Consider the following 21,023-nt stretch of genomic DNA (forward strand, 5'->3'; position numbering starts at 1 on the left):
GGCTGTCCCCAACCCCGCCGGGACACTCGGCATCCAGTGGCACCCTCTGGGCCAGGGCTCGAGACTGAGGCAGAGCCAGGGGGATTTGGCCCAGTAGGAGCCAAAGTGTCAAGGCTGATGTGAAAAAATGTGGGGATTTACAGCTAGGGAAGGGACTGCTCTAGCCTGGATTCTCTCAGTCCCTTTAGGGCAGTTGGCACTGTCCCTCGTAAGGGTTTGGGATTTCCGACTTACCCGATTCCAGGTAGCACCTCTGGCACGTTTCTCCATCCCAGCTGTGCCGTTTCTCCAGCAGGCACCGAGGTGAATCTGATCCTCCCGTTCCTCCTGCCGAGGCAGCCTGGGGCAGACACCCAGGGCAGGGTCACTCTGCTGGCTGCAGGAGAAGCCCCTTCAGAAGAAGAGAAATTTGCATCGTACCTGCCTAAAGGAGGTTGAGGTGAGTCTCACCTCCAATGGCTTCTCCACCAATTCTGTACTTTTAAAAACACACGGTACAATATAATCATGGTCTCTGGCACAATTTACCACTTGAATCAAGTATTTCATGTGCTCTGATCAAGTCCTGCACATCTATTGAGGCATTTAGGATAAGGATAGTTAAATATGAAAATACTGGTTAGGAATAAGGGAAAATGGGATCATAAATCATACAAAGACTGAGAACTTCCAGCCTGGTACCACAGAAATACAAGACATCAACTTCACCAAACAGGCTGGAGTTGGAGCAGAATGGTCTGGCATTCATAACTGTAATGAAGTGACTTGATTTTGTGGTTTCTGAAAAGTCATACAGTTAAATCTAACTATGATTTTTAGTGATTTTGGTGCCATATGTATCAAAAGTCAGTACCACTTATCAGCAGTATCTTGACCTTTAACTGTGTGGGATTTGAATCAGATTTCAGCTCTGAGGAAGGACAGTTTTACATTGAATTCCAAACTCTCCTTTGCAGTCATATCCTCAGGTGAAAGACTGGGACAAGATGTGTGTCCATTTAGCCCAGTCCAGTCTAGCCCCTGACCATGCACCTGCCTTCTGTTACTTCACCACCTTCGAGTGGTGTGTGTGGCAACATGGAAAATATTTATCACCATAGGTCTTTTTATATTACTCTTCCTAAGACAAACCAGCATCTTGAGAAATTTCAGATTTCTGACTAGCATGAGGATGCCACACTTGGCTTTGCAAAATGTGAGTTTTATGTACTTCCTTTATATTCATCAACATTTCTGGGAGAGGCCTGCCTCAAAAAAATCAGAGCAGATAAAAACAAAACAATGGCACAGGCATTAAATTGCCATTGAATTTAAGGCTTTGTGTCTTATCTAGGCAATATTCTAATTCTGTATGATAGTTGCATTGTATTGTCTTATGAAAAATCACATTGATTCAAATAATAAGAACCGCAGCAGGTCAGCAAATGAGATTCCATTACAGAGGGACTCAGAGTGCTGTGCCAGTTCTTGTGGCATAGTCTACCCTATCTGAGTCATAAAATATTCCCTAATATACTTTGGCAACTTACGTTCTTCCACGACTTCAAGAAATTACTAACCAGTATCTTCGTCATTGGTGTTACTTTACAATTTCCTTAGAATTTGAGGGGGATTTAAAATATCTATACAAATGAAATATTGAAAAAAATATTGAAAAATATACGCATTAATATGAAATCCATCCTGAAATTGATATAATACAGGACATTTCAACCAAATGATTCAGAACTATATCTTTCACTTTTATGTAATATTCTAAATGTTCTTTCTGGAGATTGTAATTCAATATTTATATTTGGGAGTGGTACCTACCTCTCTCCTGAGATTATCACCACAGTGATCAGTGTCTGATAATCAGTTCAGTTCCACAAATTCCTACTATGAGAAAGTCAAGATGTTCCAAAGCTCAGCAAGAGCAAGACAGACATTTTTAATGAGTTCATATAAATAAGAAGAAACATTTTCTGCACCTGATTTGACCAGAGAACATTTCATGCCATGTTAAACACTGAAAAGTGTTTAATGAAGGACACACCAGGTTTGTGTCGTCAACCTTACATTGTTATCAATAGCTGGAGAAAAATATGTCATAGCAGGAGAAAAATATCCTTTTCAAATGCATTATCATCAGACTATTATGATAATTTGTAAAACTGTTTCAGAATCATTGGAATGATGGTGAAAGCCTTACAGTAAATGTAAGAATGTATCTCTTCCCAGACACGTTAATCCCCAAGGAGCATTGTCAGGACATTTTCTGGTTGGGGTTGTTGTCTTTCATAGCTGCTCTGGCACATGACAGCCCGTTTCAGATACTATGGTTCACACATAAATAAATCACATTATTGTGACAAACATTATAAATGATACCACAGTAATATGCTTGTCACAAAAATGGCAGAATTGCCCTACACTGGCATATTCCAACTGATTATTCTCACCCTGCTACAGCATTAATGAGATCCTGTCTCTATCTGAAATAGATAGATGCGGAAAAGGTTTTAAAAATAATCATACAGACCTTCAAGCTGAACAACTCAAGTTCTTGGGTGGAACAAACTTTCAGCTGGCATCCCCAACAGGTATAAATTTTCAGAAAGAGAATTTAATTACTCCCAGAAGATGTTCTTCCACCTCACATTCTGTTTGCAGATAACCTGCCACCCACATTCTTCTGTTCCCATTCATCTTCCCCGCAGTTGTGACACCACTTTGCAGCGTCCATGGCATGGCATCTTCTGCAGCAGCATCTCAGCATATTTTACAGTTGTTAGGCAATTTAACTTTGCAAAAGTGAATTCTTGAGAAGTGCAGAATCTTCCAAAGACTTCATTTTGCCAAGGGGGAAACTGAGGAGCAAACAGGTTAAAAATAGCCTTTTTTACCATAAAGTTGATCATCTATGTCCTTGACATCAAGAATAAACAAAATGTAGAAAATTAGATTAATTTCTTATTATCTCATACTGCTCTTACAAAGGAATGAAGGGAAACAGCCCTTTATCATAAAATTTTATCAAAAAACTGTTTATTGGCAATTTTGGATGCCCCATCCCTGGAAGTGCTCAAGGCCAGTTTGGATGGGGCTTGAAGCAACTTGGTCTAGTGGAAGGTGTCCCTGCCTACAGCAGGGGGGTTGGAACTGGATGATCTTTAAGGTCTCTTCCAACCCAAACCATTCTATGACTCTATGAACTATACCTTTGCACCATTTTCAATTCCTGTTTTACTCTGGAATAGCTTTGTTTTAGAAGTAATAAGTCATGCAATCTGACAAAGGATGTTCAGAGAAAAACATGAAATATTAAAAATGTTTTGATGCTGTAGAGCTAGGCTTGCTCAGAAATAAATAAAATACTACTCAAGTAGTCATTTATATTTGGCACATATTTTGTCATTTATATTTTGGTACAAAGAGATGTTTTTCATACATGTAAAAAGAAAGGTAGCTTGGTATGTAAAGTTCCTACCCTGAGGAAGACCTCAAGTCTAAGAGGTGAACTGAGGATTGTTTAATATTGTATAATAGATCTTTTCATGACAATAGAAGCTAAAATACCCTCATGAGTCAGTTTCTCGAGGGATCAGCATTTTCCTAGGTTTAATGTTGCTGCTCTTCTAACATAAAATAATAAATTAATATAACAGCAGGAATCTTATATGATTAATCAACCAATTCCAGAATGATAAACACAAGATGGGGTTTAGATGCTGCTGGAAGCACGTACCTGCAGTGTGTGTCTTCTGGAGATGTAGTCTGTTTTGTGCCACCAAACCTGACAAAAAGTTTCTGCTTTAATTTCCTGGATGAAAATAGAACTATTTTAGCTCATTCAGGTTTCCGCTCCTGTGGTTTCTAAGACCTATCTCAGGACCAGGGGCATCCTACATGGCAGCAGGGAACACAATTCACTGCACCCGAGCTAAATGCCAACAAAGGACAGGGTCAGGGACACCACATCAACATAGCACAATAATCCCATATAACCCAGGTAATTATTTGAATCAAGGACTCCACTTGTCCTTGGAGAGCTGAGCTGCCTGAATCACACAGGTGTGCTCACCTGTGTGACAGCCTGAGGTGTTCCAACGTGGTGACCCAGCACTTTGGAGACGCTCATGTAGCTTCTTTCTCAACAGATCCCAGTTGTATTAATCTCCATCAGGGATCACTCTTCGGCCTTGAGTCCAGTCCTTGAGTCTTGTGTTCTCTCATACGGAACATCTTACATCAAAGAAGAAGGATGATGCACTGAAGCTGCTTCCAAAGAATGGCTCCTGGCCCAGGCTTACCTTTGGATCATGCAAGGCAATTGTCTGGGAGATGAATTGTCATGGTCCAAAACTGTGCTACTGTGCACTGCTGTGCTACTGGTCTTACAGAACAGCTGGGTACACATCCCCTCCTCTGCTCTGGGCTTGCCTTGGCAACGTTCTAGTAGAGATGCAGCCATAATGAACACGGCTTTGAAGTGGATGAACCTGGGCTACATCATTTTGACTGTCAGCAGAACTCATTATTCCGGTGTTGGAGCTGGATCACATGGCTTTCTGTCAATTCAGAACAAGCTCGACTGTGCTTGCAAAATAACATGCAAATTCATCATAACCCAAAGCATTATATAATCAGATCCTCATGCTATAGGAAACGGCATGTTCCAGAAGTCCCTGGGAGTCTTTACATAGGAAACAACATGTTCCAGAACTGCCTGTGAGTTTGTGCAGGGCTGGAACAAAAGTGCAATTGTTTGTAATCCACAGAATTTTACCCAATGTACAGTTATGCATCTGGGCAAACTGAATCAAGAAACTGCTGCTGATCAAAATCTCTCAGATGTCAGCAGGAGTGTTTCTACAGACTAAGCTGTGAACTGTATCCCAAGTTATTGGTACTTCAAGCCACTTTATCATGGACATGCCTATGTGATTGCAATGTTTGATCAGATGCTGTATTGGGTTTGCATGGCCAAACTTTGGTAGTGGGGGGCTACAGGGGTGGCATTTGTGAGAAGCTGCCAGAAGCTTCCCCAACGTCCAGTGGAGCCAATGCCAGCTGGCTCCAAAATGTAGAAATGGTGGTAATGCCTCTGAGATAACATATTTAAGAAGAATTTTGTGAAAAGTTACTGCACAGATGTAATTGCCAGAGAAGCCAGAGAAGAGCAGGATGAGAACACATGGGAGGAACAGCCCTGCAGACACAAGGTCAGGGCACAAGGAGGGGCAGGAGGGGCCCCAGGAACTGAGCTGAGATTCCCCTGCAGCCTTTGGTGCAGACTGTGGTGAGGCAGCTGGGGCCCTGCAGCCCATGGAAATCCACAGGGATGCAGAGATCCACCTGGAGCCCGTGGAGGAGCCCATGGAGGAGCAGGTGATGCCTGAGAGGAGGCTGTGACCCCGTGGGAGGCTCCCGGGGAGAGGAGCCCATGCTGGAGCAGCCTGTCCTGGAAGGGCTGCACCCCAGGAAAAGTGACCCACACTGCAGCAGTTTGAGGGGGACTGTTGCTCATGAGATGGACTCATATTGGACAAGTTCATGGAGAATTGTCTCCCATGGGAGGGACCCCATGGTCCAGCAGAGGAACAACTCATCTCCCTGAGCAGTGGGAGAGGCCATGGAACTGATCATGACCCCCATTCCCTGTCTCCCTGAGCCTCACTGTGGGAGGCAGTAGAGTTGGGAAGAAGGGAGGGGTGGGGGAAAGGTGTTTTGAAGGTTTATTTTACTACTCATTATCCTGCTCTGATTTTGTTAACAATAAATTCAATTAGTATCTCTAATTTAAATCTGTTTTGCCTGCAATGGTATTTGGTGAGTGATCTCTCTCAGTCCTTATCTCAACCCATGAACCATCTGTTATATTTTCTCCCCTGCCCAGCTGCAGAGGGGAGTGACAGGCTTCAGTAGGTGCCAGGCATCCAGCCAGGGTAAACCCAGTGGGGTCTACTCAAATGTCTCTGTGTTAGAAGACCATGGCAGTATCTCGCGTGCCTTCTCTTCTGCAGTGTTTCACAGCTTTATCTATGCTCCCTGCCATGGTCCCATTTATTTTCTCATACTGTGATTAGCTCAAATACCTCATGCCACTGCAGTCTGTAGCTGAAAATGCTCCCTCCCGCATGGCATATTGCATCCTGGTGGTCTAGGTCTTCCAAGACTAAGCCTGACAGAAAGAGCTACCATGACATCCAGGAATATGTCATTCTATGACCAGAGCAGTAGATACAGCAGGACTGAGGAACAGGCAAGAGACTTGCAGAAATACGGCAGCTGCCATCCACTTCCTTCTCATGCTCTTTTCCACCCCTTAGAAGGATCAGACCCCAGAGCTTACCTTGTCTGCCTTCTTTGGTGAGCTCCTCAGGGTGTTCCATAATCAGCACTGAACCTGCTCTGCTTGTACCATCAGGCAGAAGCGGTGCAATCCCAGATGAAACACTGCTCCAGTCCCATGGGAAGCATGCTGCACACAAAGCAGCTCTTACACCCCACAGGACACCTCTGACCACTGACCACTTGCAGACATCCTATGAAACTGGGCAGCCTTTCTAAAACCTGAGAAAACATTTCATGAAGATAGGAAGAGACTTCACCACTGTCACTGGCAAACAGTCTTGTCGGGGTCCGCTGTTATGTGTCTCTGCCCCGACACGGAGAGAGGTGGTTGAGCACAAACACTGAGAAGGAGCACTGGAAATTATAGAAGATTGAATTCTTGCATTTCAAAGTGCAATAACCAAAGTCTAACGATTAAACCAAACTCATGCCAGGGCTCCAAAAACAAGCCATCTCAGTGGACTAGTTTTGCAAGTATTTATTAGGAAATTCTGAACACCTGACTAATATTTTTCATCTCCTCAAAGTGATTCCTACTACAGGAATTTAACAGGTCTCAATAACTTCAGATCAAACTTGTTCAGTTCATAAGCAAAATGGTAAGAAGTAACTCACTTCTTCACCCATGCTCAGCTTAGGCTGTGCAAAACTACCACTGTGTGGTCAGTGCCACAGTCTCCAACATAAGACTCAAAAGCTGCAATCTAATCAGCAATTCTGAACAAACTAGACTGAAATCCTGTCAACTCTAACCACTCAAAATAAAAAACTAAAATAAGGACATTTTGCTGAAAGATGGCAAAATGGTCCTACGTCATGTAAACATAGGCTAAAATTAAGATACTTTCTTTGGTATCAGTGCAAAGTGATTTGCTGAATTGGGACCTTAAGGAAGACCAAGGTCATACTGAGAATTTTCAGGTCAGTTCACAGGACTGAAATAAATTCTGGCTCTGGATGAAGGATATAGGATTTTCAACCTTACAAGCATTGCTTCAAAGTATTCTGCATTGAAAGATGAAGTTTTAGAGGCTTTTCTGTTTAATATTATCATTGTATGTATCTCTGAAAGCAAAAGCTTTACACATTTGATATAGCTTGCAATGGGTTTGAGTACTTGTGTAGATTTTATCCATAAGTAAAATAACCTCACCATTATTTTTTTAATCAATCATAGAAGACACTGTAATTACAAATCCAAGTTTTTAACACAGGGTACCACATGTTCAAAGTATTTCACAAATAGTTTATAAAAATCCACTACAAAATCATTATGAATAAAAACATTTTCAGCTAAAACTTTTAAAAGGATTATAAAAAGATGAGTGGCCCATATGCTATTCTGGAAGCAGATCCTCTCCTAGTTCTTCATCAGCAAAATCATCTTCCTCCATTCTTTTTCTTGCTGCCGTTTTTGGTCTTTCGGGTTGTGGGCCAAGTGGATCTGCGTAGGAGGCATCTAGGGTTTAAATAAATACATGTGAAACATGTACAAACTATTTTAGCTTTAACTTTAGCTGGTTTTAAACATACAAAATCAAATACAAGATTAGCATTCAGCACTACACATCTGTGTCTTTGAAATGTAGACCAGAAAGAGCATATGAATGCTGAAGGAGAACAAAACATCGCATCCAGGAACTGAGGCAGGGCATAAGAGCAAAGTTCCAGATTTCTACTGATGGAAGCCTCTTGGGTTTTTTATAAAATAAATTTCTCTTATTATACTGCAGTGAGAAAAAGACTTTGGATACGTGCAAGGAACAGCAAGACTGATGACTTGTTTGAGGAATGGCTTTTTAGGAAGTACCACATTCCACATCAATTTCGGTTTTTAAACCCTTTGAAAATTCAGTCTTATTGAAGAACCTATGACTGCAGAATGGCAAGAACTGACTTAAAGGATGCAGCAGACAGATATTGAAAGCAATATTAACATGGGCCACATTTCTTAATATTTACAATTACTTTATAGTGAGCTCTAAACAATGAAGCAAAAGCCTCATTTGCATGGGAAAATGTTTCCTCAGTTATCTAATTTTACATACTCTTGCAACAACTTATATTTTTTCCTCTCTCCTTGTTTTTCCTCTCCCTGAGGACCATGAAATTAAAAAAGGTATGTCTACTTGCCTATTTCTTTACTGCTGCTACTTTCATAGGGTTCACTTGTTCCAGGCAGAGCTTTTAGTTTGGCACTCAGTCTTTCCCCTTTGGTACCACCACTATCTGGGGAACAGAAAAAAAAAAAAAAAGACAACATGCTGTTATGTTCTGTGAAACCACGATACAAGAATAACATCAATTCAGCTACTACTATCTGTCAAACTGGACTTGGATGAAACCATCTTTTCATGACAGACACAGTACTCATTTGTAGTAGTGGTCTTTAAAACACAGTGGACACTGTGTCCACACATGTGTGTGTTAACATTTTTTAAAAAATATATACAACCTTATGACTTTGGAGTAAACACATTAAAATATTTCTGCTTTGAATGCTGACATTTCAGCTGCTTATAAATTACAGTCACATTTTGGAGTTAAAACAAGCATGATAAATATAAACACTGTCACGATGTACACTGGACATTTCCTATGTTTGTGTTCTTACAAACACATCAGTGTGATCCACCTGCTCAGTATTGTCAAGGTTAAATGCAACACTTAAGTTTGCTTTTAATTAGAAGAGCACATTTGCCATGTGCTGTCTGCGTGGCAGGCAGGCTCAGTTCATGTGTACAGAGCGCGCTGGCCCTGCAGCTCGCTGTAAACACTGCGCTGGCAGCTCAGTTTGCAGCAGGGCCCCAAGGAATGTGTCGGCTCCAAGGGCTGCCTCCTGCCCGGACAACATCAGATTAACATTCCCCTGCCACAGCAGTATTCCAGACACTTTAAATATTCTGTTCACCTCTGAATCTCTTTTTCACATTCATGGCAAGCTTTCAATCTCATCTGCTACAACAAATTTTTATGCAATATTTTTTCTCCTGGGAGAAAACATTTTGACTTTGACTTGGTATATTTACAAGGCAGGATGTGCAGCCAAATAGAGACATATTCATTTACAACACCAAACAATGTGGGTATTAAAAGTCTTCCATCATAAGGAGGAAAAATGAGTTTCACTCAGCAAACATTAATTGCAAAGCCTGGACTTGGCAACATATTTCCACTGTCTTATTTACTACAAATGTTATTTTAATAGATATTGTTATAATTGAAAGAAAAAGAAACCCAACTCCCCCCCAAATGTCTACAAAGATGACAAACATTTATCTTTCTATAAATACCATCACAGACTTCCGTTTGCTCAACCCTAAACTGGAAGATGTCTTTGCTCCAAGAAAGATCTAATATATGCAGTCACATGTCAAACAGTTAATAAGTTCACAAGACACATATTGCAGTTGAAATTTCAAAGCAAGGAATACATATTTTAATGTACATCCACTTCCCTTGGATGAATTCTCACTGACAGGTTTCATGAAAGAAGTAATATTTAAAGAATTTGAAGAAATGGGGGGGAAAAATGGGTTTTCCTGGAGAGAAACTCAACTAAAGGGCTGTGAAATTACAGAAGGGCCTGCCTTTGATTTCAGTGGTCTCTGCACAGGCCTGTGCAACACAGAGGTGAGAGCTGGCCTTCAGAGATGGTGTGGATGAAAATGTTTTGAGGGAAATACAAATAATCAATGAGAAAAGAAGTAGGATAGAAGTAAGCACAGTCTTGCTTAATGGAAAACAAGTAATTTTTAAGATGATAAATAAAGCTGTAGGGAGCAGTAAAGAGCTGTAAAGACAGGAGCAATACAGCAGACTACACTAGGGGAAGACTGAACTGGTTGAAGAAACTCCATAGGTTTTATTGGTTGGTCCCAGAAAGGAAGACCTGCATGTAATGAAAATAAAAGAGGAGGAAAATGGCATAACAAATGTTTTTGAAGGAGGAAAACACATGGGTGCTAGCAATGCTACCAGAGGAAGGTGAAAGATTTTATATTAAGTGAAAGAAGGAAGAAAAAGATGGTAGACAAACCAAACTGGGTGGGATTAGCAGAATACCCACCAGTTACCTGCACATCTTACTGCCCTAAAAAATTACAATTGAACACAGAGGCTCCTTTAGATGTTCTAGGATCCTTAAGTTTTACTAGGTATATTTAAAAGTAACCTAATGAAAACCTTTTCTCAGGTAGATCAGCAAAGTAACACTGGTCACCTTCTGTATGAGCATTATATCTAGCAAGAGTGAAGGAAAACAACACTTCTGTTTAGTTCTTCACATTTAGTTTAAATTAAGCTAATATGCAAAACCACACCAAGTCTCTGTGGACTGCAGTATGTTCTGAGCATACCTGAAAATGAGGAAGAGGAGCACCTTTCATTTTAAAGTGCACCCAGAAGAAAGTAAGAGGTGCTTGACACCATCTGCACTACATGGAGATGTCAGGCAGCAGCTCAGAAGTGAGACGTCTGGCTCAATGCTTTCTTTCACCTGAGGGAGTTCAAACCCACAGCTCCAGCTTTCACATGGAATGTCCCAGCTGTTGAGCCATTTGGGGTAAGCTTTTCTTGACACTCTTGCCATGGGATACAGGATTTGGCTGCCAACACGGCAGCTATTAAAAATTCTGTTGACCATATAAAAAGATCTGCCAGAAGTTTAAATCACATCTCAAAAATTTTGTAGTTCTGTTTGCAGAATCATCTACACGTTTTTCTTCAGTATACATTCACACATAATTTGGCAATGTTAAGGAATATAAGCTTGCAATATAGACTTCAGGATTTTGGTATCCTACAGTGAAGAGAACTTCAGGGAAGGAGTTGTTTTTAAAGCATTTTTTCACAAACATGCATACTTTTGGGAGGCAAGTTTTACAATTTCTACTCATCATTCTCTGCTGCTCTCACCCCATCTAGAAAAAAGATTTTATATACATTTACACACATTTTGAATTATGGGAATGAAACCAACTTTCACTAAAGTTATACACAGAAGAAAACAAAGTTAATAGTGTGACTCTGGATGAAAAGCTTTATTTGTAGTTTTTCTCTACTAAGAACACAGCATTGAGTGTTAACATCTGTCTGATTGCACCTACAATAAGATGACTACAGGTAGATATTTCTGAAACTGCAAATTAATTCTCTCTGTATTACTGTATTAACTGTACAAACACCTGCACCTAATTCAAAGTAGCTTTTGACTAATAGAAGACCACTGCTGAACTAAATCACTTTCTGTATCTAAGGAAACCTTCACTGCAATGATTACAATGAGTCCTTATTTATTAACTTATTGGGCTTTTATTACATCCCCACTGTACTCATTTTGGGGTGACCATGTGGACACCTACACATGAGCTGACTGCAAGAACACAGCTCTAGAGTTCAGCTGAAAAAGCAATGGGAACCAATTAAGCAGAGCTAGTCAATATATTTTTAAAATCTGATTTATAAATACATTTACTCTGTAAAATTATTATACTTGAGATTTGGATTATCACGCTGATATTACCTTCCTCTCCCAGTCTGTGTTAAACAGACTATGAATACAAAGACATAAATAATACACTCTGCATGCTGATATCTTTTACAGTGCATTCCTTCCTCTCATCTGTTTAAAAGTCATGGCCATATCACTATATTTAGGATTAGGATTTAAATTATTCTAGTAGAATTGTTTCATTCATTTAGATTTGTTCAGTGTTTTACAAAAATTGATTGGAACAAATTCCTTCACATAGAATTTGGATGGGAATAAAAAAGAATCAAAATGTAAAATCTGATTTTAAAAGAGAACCAATTTTATATGGCAGAACAATGAATAATGCAACATACTGCAAAAATACTCCTATTTTGTAATTGTCATATTTCAAGTAGTGATACCCAGCAAAAAAGATTCTCAATCTTTTAATGTATCTGTACTTCCTGTGTCACATGATACCTGTGTGTACTTCAAACCAGAAAATCCATTGTGTTTAGATTTATTTTTTAGAGGAATCTAACTAGTTGTAATTACAGTGATGACACTATTGCATTGGAAATTCCTCCAGTACCACAAAGGACAAAAATTAGAATTTTTAGTACTATTTTACTCATCAAGAAAAGACATCAAAGGGTAAGATTGTTTGGTAATCTACCTCCTCTGTAAAATGTTTATGTAACAAAGAGCACAGTGGGCTAACTCTCCACTAAATCCAGAACATGTTTTAAGTGCAGCTCTGTGTATCCTTCATATTTGGGATGAAGGCACCATGCTTGGAGAAGAATGGTTTGACCAAAGAGAAGAGTAAGTTCAGTGCATAATGGAGAAAAATATATTAAAACTGTGAAACAGCATGGGAAGTAGATGCAATTTATAACTTTGCTGCTGTTCATTTTGATTTGAAATTCTGTTGAATGAAAATTGTTTGTGGTGTGTCAGTTCAACTAACTCCTTAGGTGAGTTCAGAGCAGAAAACAGATTAATGTGTTCTTTTCATTTCAACAGATTTCCCCTTCTCCATTAATTAAGAAAATTTTCTTCTATTCTTCACACACAGCCAATGGAACCATCCCAAAATGACTTGTAATTAATGAGGCATCAACAGGCACACAAAGCCTAGCAAATATAAATGATTGTCATGTCCTGGCTGCAGGGTAACAACAAAATCTCTTGTCTTTGTCACAATCAGGATTATCTGGGATGCCTACAGCTCTAACATCTAAAACATACTTCCATATTATATAAGGAGATCCCTCTGGGATGATAAATGGTGTTTGAATACGGGAAATCTTTGGGGATGACAAACTGACACAGTCACCAGTGAAATGAAAAAGGGAAAAGACACCTAAATTATTCCCATGTGGTTTATTTTCCAAATCCATCCTGACAGGCCTAGGTAACAAGGAGAATGCAAAGTACTCAGCCTTTCATCTTCTGAATTCAACACTGCTTCTTTGGGCTCCTGTCCGAGACTGCATGGCTCCTCTCATCCAGCACAAAAGTCCCCATTCAGAGAGCTGGGCAAATGCAGAGAGCAAGTAAACACTGCTACGGGAATGGATTCCTTAATGTCATACTTTGCATTATCTACAGTTATAAAGGCATTATGCTATCAAACAGGAAAAATCCCTTATGGTAGTAAAAACCACAGTGCACCAACTGTTAAGTTCTGGATATTACAATCATGTATCTGCAACAAAAAAGTGAGTATGAAAGCAAGAAAATATTATTGGAAAGAAAATTGTTGAGCACTGTCTAAACTCAGATGTTACTGTTAGCTCCCTTCAAGTTTTCATGGTATTGTGGTTTTGTTGTTTTGTTGGTTTTTTTTTCCTCCTCTTTAAAATTAAAAATAATAATTTTAACAGGACTTATCAATGCAATTTGCTTCCAACATAATCCAAGTAAAATTGAAAACTTTAAATCTGATAATTGTGGGGAGAAGAAAATTTCCCTTTTTGTAGTGAGCGACAAATGTGTTCAATTTTGGGTAGGGATTTTAGATTAAATGCTTATCTCTCTCTCTCAAGACAAGAGCAGACTTTAACTGACATTGATATAGATGTCAATTTTCTTGATCTCTCTGCTTCCACTCTGTCTACCGTTCATGGGGACAAAATACTCGGGGGGGAAAAATCTAATAGGAATGCTAACAAGTAGGAGGACAGTGAGCTGGTGAGAAGAAAGAAAGAAAACAGGCATCATACCTAAAATATTTGGAATGCATAAGACTTCAGTTAGCTAGTAAGTACTTCAATTTAGCTAGTAGGTACTAAACTAAGGAGGAGTCCATGCTTTGCTGGGTTCAGTAATGATGGCAAATCCCTCACACAGTGTAGGAAAATTACTCCTTTTGGTCTTGGCAACACCACTGGAAAAGACTAACCTTAAAATGTATACAAATATTTCTTTTTTTCCCCTCTCCTTTTGAAGTCATTAATTCATGAAAAGCATACTAATATTATGAAATAAAATAACCCATGTTTGTATTTCATACGTATCTTCACACAGGCCATGCACAGGAATTTATAAAACTGCAAATTACAGCTCATAACCCAGGCGAACAAAGCCAAGCTTTGGACAAAATAAAACATTTGGGTATTCAGGTTTCTATTAGTCATCCTCAGTACAATGTGGACAAAATACAACACAGTTCTTAACATCTGGTGCTGTGAGTGTCCAGGTTCTTCACTGATAAGGCTCCCCAGAGCCAACATTACCAGGTAAAATGTGCCCAGTGCCTTTGACTCATTCTAAAAATACATGTAAGCAGTACAGCTCACCACAACTTTTAATTAAGAATCCCAGCAGGAAGTTAACTCTAGGCTCAGTACAGGACCTTCTTTGTACCTTTGCTTATTTGCCAAGTCATTTCCAGAAAGGCTGGATCTCTGGCACTGAATTTGTATAATGAAGACTTCTCAAACATGCTCTTACACAGACTTGTTCCCAAACTATGGGTTTTTTCCACTCTTTCATATATTTGACATACTATCTTAAACTCAACAATCTAAGAATTACTGATAGGGCAAATTCTAGGTCAACACTTATCCTTCTTAACCCCTCATCCTCTTTCTTATTGTTTTAAAATTGAAAAAAAAAAAAAAGGAAAAAGGAAAAAAAGAAGGAGACAACTTTCCATAGATACTTCTAAAAATTTTAAAAGAAATACTGACAAACTGGTAGTTTGTGGGATTTATGTTGTCTTAGCATCCTTTCAGCATGAGCATTGGGTATACCTTTTTTTGCTAAATTACTGACTCTCTCCCTCCTGAAACATGCCCCTTTTTCGTTAATGAGAGTGGCAATAATTACAAAATAGAGCTGGAAGAAAAGAGATCCTTTGTGCCATTTCCCTACACACCTGATGCAAAGCTTTGCACAGCTGTAAATACCCTTGCCTGTTACCCATGCTCTTCACTTCTACTTGCTGTACGCCGAAATGGATTCCACTTTATGACAGAGAACAGGGACCAATCCTGTCTCACAGTGCTGTTTTGTTGGCACCTCCAGCTGGCAGCCTGATCACAGGGTTCATGTAACAAAGGAGAGCCCAGAAACTCTCCATCCTCTTCCACCCCGCTCTGCTACTTAAATAAAGAATTACTTTGGCCTGAAGCCCAGAACAGGTAAAATTCAATCCTAGGTGAATGGTTGTTTCTTCCACACATCAAGAAATTATTTAAAAGCTTCTGTAGGAAACTACTGAGTTGGAAAAGGAATAAGATCTCTCTCAAGCACCTAACACTCACTCTTAAGCCTCAGAAAATCCAGGGAAGCAGTCTTCATAAATGTAACCAAGCATTCTAAGGTCATCTTCAGATTACATTAGTAATTGCCATGATTTTTCATGACCCTATAGAATTTGATAACTATAGTAAAATATCTGCTATGTAGGTGGAGAAATAAGATTACCAATTAAGAAAAAAATCATAAAATATTTCTCTGTAAAAGGAAGGGAAGAGAGGCAAGAATTTACTGGGGATATCTTCCAATGAAACCCATTGACATCAAGATAAACCAAAAGCAGGATACAAAGAAACCATTTCCTTTTAGGGTTAAAATATGGGGTTTTGTTTTTGTTTTCCAGGTGGCTGAAGTAGCCTGAAATTTTCTAGTTTCCTTAGAGCAGCAGTGGGGGACTGTTAGGTTTATATTACTAATTTCATGGATTTAATAATGGGAGGGAAAAATCATTATCCCTGCAATCTACAGGCTACCTAGTGCAGAAAAGACAATACAGGGCAGTTTCCTGACTTACATTGCAGGAGTTTTACATTTATGGAAATCAGGACTGCAAATTTATAGAAGCAGGGAGACTGAGTGGCCAGAGAGGAAGCTTTCTTCTAGGGAAGACTCCAGGACTTCAGTACTGCTAGACAGAGATAAGGGGAAGGATGAGGTCAAAGATAGTAAAGGGTGTGTTATTCTTATTACAGAGTTGGCTGCACAGAACAACCTGCTGAACTTGTAACAAACACCTATCATAGCAGATTATACAGTGGCCACAAAATTCCCTTTCCTTCATGTTAAATAAACACTGAATTCCTCTTTTCCATGGTTTATGTGTTCTGTTTTATTATAATAAATGATTCCTTTTAGTAAATATTCCAAAGTTAGAAATGTTCAAATATCAAGTTAATGGGATAAAAACATTCATGTCCACAGTACTGAAAACAATCAGAAATTTGGTTTAGGAATACAATAAGGTCTGTATATAAAAATCAAATGTGGGACCAAATCCATGCTACTGTACCAGTTGTGATTTTATACAGCAATGAGAAAATCAAAAAGTATTCTGAAGTACTTACATATTACTCAGTGCATATTTGTGTGCATTTCAGGATGAAAGGAGGCTTTACAAACACTTTATCAGAAAATCTGTTTTCTTCAGGATCCTGTCAAAACTGATATTTAAGCAGAGGCCTCGAGTACTTACCACCACTTCCATCTTTGCGGCTCCGTGCACTGCCCTCTCTGCCAGATTTAATGCGCTGCACAACAGTGGAAAAGGTTTGAAAAGAACAGAACAAAAAAACCCATTTAGTAATATATGTTAGAGAAAATTATTGAAAATTAAACTCAGCTTGTTAATAAAACAGTAGAAGAATGTTAAACTAGACTTACTATACTGTAGCTACTAAAGCTTGTTTTTCAACACACTAAATTGTCTTTAAAATCAGGGTAAAAGGCAATGTTTATATAAAACAAGAGTTCTGTGAAATTCAAATAGAATATCTCAATAAATTATTTTTCTCCAGATAAAATTTATACAAGGAATGTGCATAAAAATAGCTCAGATGTTCCTTTGTAAAGTACAGCTGAAAAAACAGGCAACACAGCCCTCCTTGAATGAGTTCAAAGTAGCCTCTGCCTATTAACATCTTGTAAATCCCACAAGCATTTTATTATTGTAAAGACTCAAAAAGTAGAATCTATAAAAAGAACTATTCACCCTGTGGATCTTGGATTTTGAATTTTTGGCACAGAACTGTATTTCACAGCAAAATTTAATTTGCTGTTGAGTGTTAAATGCAAGATAAAGGTGAAGGTAAATACTTTAAAAGCTGTGTTTAAAAAGTCAGCTCTCTTGCATAGGGGAAGGTACCATAAACATCTCCCAGCTGTGTTTTTTTGAGTGTTATTTGAAAATTTTAACAGTTTACCAAAGCAATACCTTTGTATGACATGGCAGACTTAGATCTTCTGGCAAAACACCAAATTTCTTATGCATACATCTTGTCAATTATAAGACAGGACACCTCAGCAAGGAACTTTTTGATAGGTAGGTACAAAAACTTGATGTTTAAAGCACTCAGATATTAACAAAGTATCTCTGCATCTTACTTCAAAATATGAATTCAGGATCCGATTAAAACACACATCATGTCTTCAGGTCAATTACTATAAATTCTTCACTCATTTTTCACCAGAAAAATATCATGAAGTCTGGCAAAATTGGAATGATACCAAAGAAGTGAAAAACTTTCAAGGTTCATGCCAACAGAAAAAGGAAGAACTCTTAAATCAAAACCCACAGGAGTCAGACAGGAAAGCATTGAGCCTAGTGTGAAACCAGGACTGGTCTTGGAGCAATTCAGTCTGGGACCAGAATTTCTCACACTTTTTTATTTGCTTTGGGAAAGCCTCAAGCCTAAAATATGTTCTCTGAATTTTGGATTAAATGTCCTTTTCACAGCCCAGTGAAGTAGCATATATCAATCCTTCAGGAAGCCTGTCCAGACTCTCCCAACTGTTGAATGACTGACAGCAAGTCTGACAGCAGCTCAGCTTCTGTATACCCAAGGGAAGCAGTCCCTGTGTGATAGTGCCCTCTTGGCATTTACATCCTAGGACCTTCCTCCCAAAATATAACATAAGAACTACAGCTAAAACATATGATTAACTTCTGTAAAATTCCAAGTGAGTAGTTTGCAAGTAATCCCACACTAAAAGCAGACATTCAAATTAGGTTTCCACCCTAAAATGCCTATTTCTCCCATGACTGCAAAAGACATTTAGAATGGCTAGCCCAGATGTGGATGCCTGAAGGCAAAGGCAGTAAGGTCCCTCCAGCATTTGCACCTCTCATCACTGCTTCTCACCACAGCCCATCAGCCCCGTTCTCAGTCATTAAGCTCACTTCACGGAAATAAACAGTAATGTGTGTACACGGCAGTGCCAAGGAGGCTCTGTGAACTTTTACACTATTACCTGTCTTTTTCAGAGTGAAACATGAAAAAGGAAGACTAATGCAGTAAAAAACCCCAGTCAAACAAACAAAAACAAAAATTCCCAGCCCCCCTCCCACCCCCACCCCCACCAATGTTCCAACATATGAAGGTTGCAGTAAAAATTAAATGCTGTGAGAAGCAGGGAGAAAAAAATTCTACAGGGAATGAACTCCACAGATGTTCCCAGACTCTTGGCTGGAAGTATTTAACAACTTGTCCATATTTGCGAACTGAGGGAAATAAGTGCTCCAGAATATTTATTTTGGTATAAACTCCATGTGGATACACTTATTCTAGAAAAACAATGCCAAAATAGAAAATTTTGATAAATTTCTACAGGAAGACAAACTCTGTATGCAGACTGTGAAATGGAGGTATACTACTCTAGCATTTTACCTCTTTTGTCTTTACTGGGTGCAATTGAGCAGTCAAGGGTTAGTCTAAAATTGGGAGCAGGAATTGAACTGTATCTGGTACTGCTAACTGAAACAAGTATTCCTATTGGAAACTTAGGTGGTGAAATATTAAAATTTGGTAATATTAGAACTAGAAAGTATAGTTTATGACTGTATGGTCATGGATGACAGAAGGAACTTAGGAAAAAAACCCCAGTAATTTCCAAAGCCAGATGGCAGAGAGAAGACTAAAAATCACACACACACAACCACCCCCAACCAAGAAACAAACAAAAAAACCTTCCCAAACCCAAAACTAGAGGATGGGAACCCAGATGTAACATCAATAGCAAAAGAAGGAACTGCAGGGCTATTGTTTTCAAGACAGCACTGATGTAGAGATTGTCACAGAAAGATACTTCACTACTAATGCAGGACAGCTGCATACTGAATCACAGTGTGTCCCAAAACATCTTTCTTTGGAGTCTTTGGTCCTTTACCAACTACAATAGTGTTCATTTTTAAGAAAACTGTGTCAGTGGGTTCCTTGGGAGCAGAAGAAGTTGTTCCTTTCCTTTGGGAGGAACTTGGAAAGTTTTCAGAGTGTGGCAGAGGAGAAAGGCAGAAGAAGGAGATGGGAGCATGTCCTGTCAAGACAAGGAGCAGCAAGAAGGAGCAGAAAACAACTGATCAAACCTTCAGAGATTCTGAAGAGAGTGTACTTGGAACCATAGGGGCAGAATTTTGCTCCCATTCAGAGCTTACTCAGGCTGGAAACACTGGCCTGTCTGCAGGAATGAAGTTGACAGAACTGACAAGAAATCTGCTTTATTTTTATTATTGGCTGTGGTTTTTAGGGGTCACAAAGGCAAGAGGCACATTTGTCTGGGGTTTGTTTGGGTTTTTTAAACTTACTGCATTTCATTTTATCTGCTTAAATGAAAATTGGTTTAATTTAAATTACAGTACTATCAGGCTTATTCAAAAGGCTGAATTAATTTTTTTTTCTTTTCTGGGTAACACATGAGAGGAAATATTTAAGCAGATCTACCTTAAAGCTTTGACTACTTAAAAGTGCCATCATAGATACTTTGCCAGTTCTAGACAGATCTGCTCTACTCTGTTCTCCTGAGACCCCAGAATTGTGTGTCCAGTTCTGGGGCATCCAGGGTAAGGACATGGCCCTGTTGGAGAGGGCCCAGAGGAGGGCCATGACTATGAAAAGAAAGCTGAAGCACTTCTCCAGTGAAGACAGGCTGAGAGGGTTGAAGTTGTTCAGCCTGGAGAAGAGAAGACTCTGGTGAAATGTTGTGGCCTTTCAATACTTTAAGGGGTCTTAAAAGAAACATGGGGACAGACTTTTTACTAAGGTGTGTGGTGACAGGACAAGGAATAATGGCTTTAAACTGAGAAAGGGTAGAGAAGGAGAAAAAAATACATTGAGGATGTTGGGACACTGGAACAGGTTGCCCAGAGAAGCTGTAGATGACCATCCCTGGAAATGTTCAAAGTCAGATTTCATGGGGCTCTGAGCAACCTGATAGTTGGGGGTTGAAACTACATTCTCTTTAAATGTTCCTTTCAATCCAAACCATTCTGTGATCCTACTTTGCAAGGTTAGTCTAACAGGATAGCATTGACACACTCTTAAACAGGAATACTGAAATGCAAGACACAGAGGGAGCTGCCCACATCATGGCTGAATTATGGTCACTGCTAAAGCCTGAACAGCCTAAACCAAGTGTGCAATAACTTGTGCAACCACGAGTCTGTGTTGGATCCCACTGACACTTCTGTCATTCAGGTATGACTTACTGAATTCCCTTAACATAAAGAAGTCAGAATGAAAAAAACCCCATAATTTAAACCTAATTTTTATGTTACTAAAATCTTAAGTTATTTAGAGAATTTAAACTTTTAAATATTCTATCAGTAGCTTTTTCCTCACCAGAAAGTAATGTGTTTGGGAAAGCTTTTGCTTCCCATATGAAATAAACAGAAAGAGACATGACAATTTTTAGGTTTTTTTTAAAATTGTGTTCAAATATTAACTTTCTTAAAGAA

At 39.2% G+C, this 21,023-nt stretch overlaps 1 protein-coding gene across 1 annotated transcript in view; it reads right to left on the minus strand.

Moving 5' to 3' along the window:
* Nucleotides 1-7,485: 7,485 nt before the first annotated feature.
* The window catches only part of IFT88 (intraflagellar transport 88), a 40,517-nt gene continuing 26,979 nt past the window's right edge, over nucleotides 7,486-21,023 (minus strand). Inside the window, exons 24-26 of the mRNA XM_041416033.1 lie at nucleotides 16,770-16,824; nucleotides 8,470-8,565; nucleotides 7,486-7,795 (exon numbers count right to left, since the gene is read on the minus strand). Coding sequence (XP_041271967.1) covers nucleotides 7,674-7,795; nucleotides 8,470-8,565; nucleotides 16,770-16,824 — 273 coding nt within the window. The 3' untranslated portion in view covers nucleotides 7,486-7,673. The remainder of the gene's footprint in view (nucleotides 7,796-8,469; nucleotides 8,566-16,769; nucleotides 16,825-21,023) is intronic.

The sequence above is a fragment of the Onychostruthus taczanowskii genome, unplaced genomic scaffold (assembly GCF_017590055.1).
Source record: "Onychostruthus taczanowskii isolate IOZ18803 unplaced genomic scaffold, ASM1759005v1 scaffold50, whole genome shotgun sequence".
Taxonomy (NCBI): Eukaryota; Metazoa; Chordata; class Aves; order Passeriformes; family Passeridae; genus Onychostruthus; species Onychostruthus taczanowskii.